This window comes from Amblyomma maculatum, chromosome 4, assembly GCF_055883805.1.
Source record: "Amblyomma maculatum isolate TAMU_Amacu chromosome 4, ASM5588380v1, whole genome shotgun sequence".
Classification (NCBI taxonomy): Eukaryota; Metazoa; Arthropoda; class Arachnida; order Ixodida; family Ixodidae; genus Amblyomma; species Amblyomma maculatum.
In genome coordinates this window covers 31201364-31209299 of record NC_139347.1, presented here as the reverse complement: position 1 = coordinate 31209299, position 7936 = coordinate 31201364, and the positions used below count along the sequence as shown (strand labels likewise).

Genomic DNA, 7936 nt, shown 5'->3' with positions numbered 1-7936 from the left:
TACGAAGTCGAAATTTAGCAAACTTAACAATGTTGCTGTGTGGCATGGGACTAGCTTGTCTTGCACAGGATCCAAGTGTCCCTATGGGTTCAATTCCCATCTCGCCTTGTCATCTCAAAAGGGAAGCCCGAGTTGGCAGATCCTGCCATATGTCATGTGGCCTCATGTCCCAGCCCGGCAACCAGTCGCTGCTTGGCCATGCCGCCTGCCAAAATACCACCTGCCAGAGCCATGCCAAAATTTTTCACTCGCAGCACCTACAATGTTGACAGTGCCAGAGTTTCTGTAGAAGGGGATCTTTAATGCTATCGGCTTAAATTTTTGTAGCGAGAGCTACATAGGCCACAGTCTTGTCATTTTGCCGTGCCTGTCCGAAGAAGGAGAAGGAAAAGACATAACTGGGTAGTTGGTAGAGGCGAACGACAACAGTGAGTCGGAAGGTTCATTCAAACGTTATGACGGCGGTGTGCCCCGGAGTTCGGCATAGAGTCAATGTCATACCACTAAAAGTCTTCCTACACCCGAATAAGAATGGTCAACGACGAGAGGCAAGGGGTGCTCATACGTGAAGGGCATAAATAAGGTGAAGGGCCCTATGGCATAAATAAAGCTGAAACCATAAACTACTACGTGCAAAAACCATGTCTTTACTTTCAAGCCAAACCTAAGCGTAGCCAAGCAGATTGCTCTCTCGTAACTCCAGGTTTAACCACAAGCTAAACCACAGCTAATTTTTTTTTTTTATTTAAAATTGTTTCAAGGAAATTTCTTGAACTAGAATACAACAGATTGGGCTATCAATAGAGTCATATTTTATATTTTTAGGTGGACCGACAGTGCATACAACCTTGAGCCAAAGTTGAGAAAGTGATATCATTTGCGTATTTGCGGCTTGGTTCTGCAAACAGATTGAAGTACAACTTAACTGTGACCCAGATTTATTATTTTATTTCTAGTACATCATCTTGCCAATTAAAAAAATCTATATAGCCTGAAAGTACTTATTTTGAAATGTGAAATTTGCAGTAAATGTATTTTTCATCTCCGGATTATAATGAAGTGTAAAGTGAAATGTGAAGATGTCGGAAAAATTGAGAATCCAGTTGCATGCTAAATATAAGTTGTTTTTTCTAAAGTTTTTTGTAATGCTCGTATTCACACCTAGTTCATATTTCAAGGTATGTACTTAAACAACGAAAAAATTTTTTTCACTAAAATTATGATCAGAAAGATTGCTAATGTTCTCTATACCCAGAAGTATACCATGAATTTTTTTTAAGAAACTGGAGATGGTCAAGCGTCACACCTGGAATATTTGAGATAGAATAACCCATACATACGAGAGCCAAACCCGTATGTCCGTTTGACCTTGCATGAGGTTAGCTGGAGGTCAAATGTTCGGCACATTAGTCACCACTAATGTTACTGTGATGCAACTTTGAATTAGGGTTTGACCTTGAGAAGCTATATATATATATATATATATATATATATATATATATATACATATGCTTCTCAAGGTCAAACTCACGTATATATATGTATATAAGTGAGTGCCAAACTCATGTTGGGTGAGATTGGCTGAAGGTCATCCGATCGGCATGGAATGGTGCTCGACTTTTACATTGAGAAGAGCTATCGCTGTAAAAGAATGACTGTTTTCTCATTGTAACTGCACAGTCTCTTGAGCTAATTGTTTTTTATCGCCATGGCATATTGCAGAGGTTGCATGACAATTTTCATTGAAAAGTCACAGTTGCAAATGCAGTCTGGCCTTGCAAGTGTGAATATTTGTATCTAAGGAGCTCTTCCCTGTCATGTTCCCGACGTAAAATGTGCTTGCAAAAATTTGCATACATATCCAGTGAGCCCTAGGAGTAAAGAAAAATATCAATAAAACATTCAGCAAAAGCTGCTTGGTCGGATTAATCTCATGTTTAAATAAAAAGTGCTGAGAGTAACCCCGGGCCTAGCAAGCATTCACACAGTTGTGCACGATTTGCATAAGGCTTTGTGTAACTTCTAAATTTATAACCTTTCATAAAGTATAAAAACCAAAGCACAATTGGCACAAGCACTGAAAAAGTTTTCATCAGTTCAGCCAAGTTAACATTGTCTATGAAGTGTTGAAGAACATGCACCATCACCATGGTATACACAAGTGTTTCTTTCCTGTTGTACTCGGAAGCTGTGTCACGAGCCTTCTCAGGTCACTGAAAGATCATTTTGCTTCACGCAAGTAAACTGGCATCAGCAGCACAATACTAATGATGGTCTCCTTAAAATACTGGCCATCTGATTCATTTTTTGTGCATTCCCATAATGTCCTCCACCATAGCCTCCTTTTCCACAGACTACAAAGCAAGGTGTTCATGTAGTATGTGTACCCAAGCCATTACTTTGCCCAGACCTACTTCGCTGTAGAAGCAGAACATATCTATCGGGACTGGGCAAGATACTTCAAGAAAGTATCTTCGATATCGATACATGATACCCTGAAAAATTGTATTTCCGAGACCGGTAGTACAAGGTACAGAGCCAAAATCGATACAGATATACTCAGTACTGTATGTCAATAATTCAATAAACATCAATGAAATACCGAATATGACGGAAGTAGTATTATGATTAGTGAAGTTTGCATCACTGAAATCCTAATAATTAATAAAGGTTGCAATATGATTAATATGAGTTAAGAAATTTTACTGTGCTTTCTAGAGCCTTCAGTGCATTCTTATAGTGCAGTTTTCTGAAAGGGCTGAAACGAATCTGACGGCGCGGATTTAATGAACCTCTGAAGTCTAGGTAGCTGGCCTTGTTAGAACTTCACATTGGATCCAAGCCATATATGATCACAATGAAACGATCACTTTCACTAGTGGCTAATCGAAAAAATTCTTTGAACTAATGTGCACCATATGAACTGACCTGTGAGCTCTTGGCTGCATACAAATAAATCTGAAACTTCTTGTTGCTTTTCATTTCATGCTATATGTTACCCGGTGGCCCCTGCATTTCCTCTGTGCTAAAAGGTGTAATATGCGTGCACTTGGGTAATTGATCAGTTCTTTTACCATTAGTGCGATAACAGACTTTTGAAGCTGTGCATCCTTTGTCAAAGTTCGAAGAAAAACAACACCAAATAAAATGAATGACCGTTTTATTAGTTCCGAAAGAGCCCTTTAATTTTAAAGACAGAGAATCTGAATAGATCGGCGGGGCTAAGGAACCAAGGCATATGGAGGGAACTCCGAGCAGGAGGCAACTCAGGCGGTATGTACAAGTCAGGCAACAGCTCTGCGTGTACTACCCCCTGAGCAAGTGCTGTCAGCCCAAAGTCTTCACAGTGGCTTCTGTATTTGCAGAGTATCGAGTATCGCAAGAATACACACACACTAAAAAAATTTTCGATGCTGATACTTTAATTTTCAACATGAGAGATCTAACACAAAATGTATAGAAAAATAGTGTATCTTCGATATTGTCCCATGAGTGGCATCTATATCAGTTTTCAATGGCTCCTCCTTCAAAAATATATTGCAATGCCTCTGGAGGGGGCTGAAATTTCCTTTTGTGCCTGACAAGGCAGCATATAACTGACAAGAAATGAACAAGGGTTTAACTCTGCTTAAACTGATTAAGAGGTGCGAAGGCACTGTTTAGTGCGATTTTTCTTGGCAGTTTAGCATTGAGAGACTGACTCAGAGCTTGGTGAAGTGTTAAATATCTTTCGTTGGTTTGATATTTAGGAAAGGCGCAGTATATATCTCACATTACTCAGTGGATGCCTACACTTAAATTCATGGCATATAAGCCCCGTTTACATGGACCCGACAGCGCAGGGCCGAGTTGGGAAGTTGGGTTGAGTGGACGTGCGACCCTACTGGGTTTACATAAAGCCGGTCGTGGTTTACATGAACCCGACTCGACGAGCGCAGAACCGGATCTGGTAGCTGTGAACGAGCGTAGACGAGCGGCGATTACGGCGGCACCTCGCGCCGACGCGAAGAACTAGCAGACTGCTTTTGATTCCGGTTTCTTCCCCTGCGCATCTCTATCGTTTTCCGTACTGTTCTCTCCCACTGTGCCCTGACTCAACCCGACAGCGTTTACATGCTTCCTGCAGCGGGGTCGAATCCATGTCAATTAACCCAAGCTGCGCCGTAGTTGACTCGACTCGATTCCTCGACTTCTAAACTCAACCCGATAGTGTTGAGTTCATGAACCCTGTAACCGGTTTTTGACTCAAAAACTCAACTCAACCCGCTCCTGTCGGGTCCATGAAAACGCCGCTATAATTGCAGGTACATATGTCGTCGGCTTGAATACTTACCACAAACTAGCCTCCAGCTGTGCTAAATGGGAAGCGAAACTGTACGAAACCACCCTGAACGCTAGAAAACACGGGGTTGGGTCATAATTTTGATAGAAATCACGTGACATTTTTTTGTCAGATATGTGTTAAATGGTATTGCTTGGTTTTATGCCACGGTTGCCGCTGCTTGCATTGCGTCGACTTCAACCTTCAACACTGCACCGTTGTACGTACTACGTACCATCTGTGCCTGTTCCTTTTTACAATCTCCGTCGCCCACCGCTTGAAAACCTCTGAACTAAAGCTGATAAAGCGCGCTTTCCAGCGGCGAACAAGGACGGGTCATTCGGGCAACGTTCGGGTCGTCGATCAGCCGTGGATCAACATGGCAGTTGAACGTCCTCGCTCTCTTCGCCGTAGAGTGCGAGGAGGTTCAGGAAATGGAAAAGAGAGTGTAAAGACGCCGTCGTGGTTGCCTGTCGCTCTCTGCTGCGACTCTGGCATGGTGCTGTTGCTGTCAAAAAGGCAGCTTATGTGTCGCAAAAAGATATGAAGGGACGGCGTGCAAAGGCCGTTTATCAAACGTAGAGGTAAGCAGCTGCCGGCTGGATGAGTGCCAGGTCTTCAAGCGGTCGCATTGATTGTGTTGGCGTTAGCGACGCTAGCCAGTCTCGCGCTAGACCGACCCTGCCGCACCGTACCTGCCTTGTTCTGTTGATCGTTCTCGCTGCACTTCCAAAATGAGTGGTGGGTGTGCTCGTGTTTACTCGCATAATATAGTTGCTTGCCTACGATTAATGCTCATATTCTTTGTCTTTAGTAGTATTGTAACCCGTTTTGTGACAACGATTTGCGAGAACATGCGATTCGCTAGTGCAAACTAGTTTCTACGCAAGAGCAGCTGATTATGAAATAGTTCAACCAACGCAAAAAATCAAATTCATTCTCTGCTTTAGTAGTGCTATAACCCTTTTTGTAATGAAACGACTTGCTAAAGCATGCGATTCTACTGCAAGCTGGGCTATCTAGTCGGGGGCAGCAGGTCAAATAGTTATAGAAAAACCAAGATTACATGAAACGCGCGTAGTACGCCACAGATGCCGTGCTTGTTTCTCAGGTGGATTCACACGACGGACCGAATAGCGAAGCGATCGGTCACGTGACCTCTGATCCGAGGTCCGTCCGTCCGCGGCGAGCATTCACACGGTGGGAGAGAATAGCAGACGACAGAGCGGACTTACTCTTTCTCCCAGGCACTGCGCGAGAGGAGAGCCTTGTTCTGGCGCGCTGTTATCGAGGGTAGCCTACCATGGACGATGCATGGACGGTGGGTGAATGCGCGGGTTGCGGCGGCCTACAGCTACTGCTGCTGCGCCGTTTTGCCAAAGTATTGTGGTGACTGTTTCGCTCGATGTGGTATACTACGCAGGCAGTTCTCTGCAGTGCAAACGATCGCGCTTACTCTATGAGAGCTGCATGAAAATACTGCTTTCAACCCTTGGAAGACGACCATTCGGACTGCCCCTATGCTCCCGGTACGTGCCAAATGCCAAAACGCTTGAGGAAAGCGATGAATACATTCAAGCGACTGCTCTGTGCAGTCACAAAACTCACGCATTCGGTATCGCGCAGTGCAAGAGCCTGTCACTGTAAATTCTGTGAAAACCATGTACTGCGAATGAAGGCAAAAACAGGCTAGTTCGACTCCAAAATAGAAACGACTGCCGTCAGTCGTCAGAAGCCGCTTCTCGCTTTCCTACAGCGTTTTAGTGCAATGTATGTTATGTTGTCTATGCTTGGGCACCGGGAGCATAGCTGAAAAGCGTTCCGCGAGAGAAATAAATAAATAAAAAAATGTTTTGTCCGTGAAGGATCCGAATTGTGAAAAGGACTCTCGACCTTGTCGCGAATTGCTGCTCGCGGACTGAAGCGAAGCAGCGGAAATCACTGACGTAGGGCCACGTCACAGCGAATCGTGAGAGCGATTCGCGATTTGGTCCGCCGTGTGAATCCACCTAGTCTGACTTTGTTTTCGATCGCGTTAGATAACAGCTTGCATCGTATGAATTAATATCTAGTTTAAAGGGCCGAGGCGCTGTCGTGATGATTCTTCGCTTTTTTGATTGGCAGATAACGAAGACGACGCAAAAAGTCAAGCGATGCTGAGGAGGCGGATTCTGCACCAAGCAACAACCGCGCTTAGGAGCGCAGACCAAAAGTCTCAAATGGCGTACAAGCGAGTCTACTTGCCAAAGTTCAGAATTCGCAAGTCATGGATTCGTGTGCTGAGCTGCATTTTTTTGCTCGTATATGGCGCCTTCCCAGTTGCGTTCTACTTCTCTGGATGCTTCAGAAGATTCTTAATTTTTGGCCATTACCTGAACTGGCCGCCCCTCATAAATTTCGCTGACACCCACAGCTATGAACTCCCATACACGAGATCATTCTTTCTCCAATCAGCAGATGACATCATGCTTGGAACCTGGCACATCATGCCAAAAAGTCAGTGGGCACGCTGCGTTTCTGGAATCAAGGAAGAGTCTGAATTCAATGATGATAGGCCTGTCATCATTTACTATCATGGCCATGCAGAAACGCGTGCAGCTGATTACAGAGTTCAGCTCTATAAAAAGCTTTCAGAGAGTGAAATCGATGCTCATGTCGTCACCTTCGACTATAGAGGCTTTGGAGACTCAACAAATGTCATGCCCACCCGCAGTGGTGTGATTCAAGATTCTTTGGCAGTCTATAGTTGGGTGAGGAAGAGAGTACCAAAGTCTAGGATCATTGTGTGGGGTCATTCCTTGGGGACAGGTGTTGTTATGCAGCTGGCCGAAATATTTACTGATACTGATGACAACCCTGCAGCAATTGTTTTGGAGGCCCCATTCAACAGCTTGGTAGAAGCAGCCCTACGGTGGCCTCTTGGATTGCCTTTTCGCTACCTGCCAGTGTTCTGTAGACTTGCAGAACCATTGCGAAGTGAAGACACAAATTTTGAGTCTGAGCAGAAGGCCAGAAAGTTGACTGCCCCAGTTTTAGTTATGCATTCCAAAGATGACCCGCTCGTACCTTATGACTTAGGTCAGAAGCTTCTCTCTCGGATTCAAGCAGAAAGACCAGCTAATCTTCCTGCTCCTGTTTTCTACGAAGTTGATAGCAGCGTGGGACCAGGACATCGGCGAATTTACAAGGACCCAAAGTTTCCTTCGGTAGTTTCTGATTTCATTGAAAGCACTACGAAGTAATGTGCCATATTTACTATAACACTGTCATGCTCACAGCCATAGGCCACTAGCTGTTGCTGTCATTCTTGTGTCGCACTCGTGGAGCATATAGTCAGGTGCGTGTTTGTTTCCCTCGGTGGGTGTGCACTGGCTGAAGCTGTTTTTAAACACATAGAACACTTATTTCGTGATCCAAAGATTTTTTCGGAGTGACATTTAGTCCTTAACAAAGGAAATGGAACTTTGTTCTACTTAATTGCAATTTAGTCTTGAAATTGTCTCATCTACTGCCAGTATTTGGTATGCTAAGCATCTTTCCACTCGCTTTTTTACTTGCCAACAATAAAGTCTTGAAAACTCTCTCGAGTCTTATTGTCAAAACATTGGACCTGCT

The 7936-nt window shown here is 44.1% G+C and overlaps 1 protein-coding gene across 3 annotated transcripts; it reads left to right on the top strand.

Moving 5' to 3' along the window:
• Positions 1-4458: 4458 nt before the first annotated feature.
• LOC146190588 (lysophosphatidylserine lipase ABHD12-like) lies at positions 4459-7923 on the top strand. 3 transcript variants are annotated; one of them, XM_084600978.1, is made up of 2 exons: positions 4459-4541; positions 6446-7923. In XM_084600978.1, exons 1-2 carry the CDS (start codon positions 4466-4468, stop codon positions 7561-7563), a joined length of 1194 nt encoding a protein of 397 aa, XP_084457104.1. In that variant the 5' UTR covers positions 4459-4465; the 3' UTR covers positions 7564-7923. The 3 variants fall into 3 exon arrangements, with proteins under 3 accessions (XP_084457104.1, XP_084457105.1, XP_084457106.1); XM_084600979.1 differs by lacking the exon at positions 4459-4541 and adding an exon at positions 4587-5062; XM_084600980.1 differs by lacking the exon at positions 4459-4541 and adding an exon at positions 4589-4905.
• Positions 7924-7936: the final 13 nt, after the last annotated feature.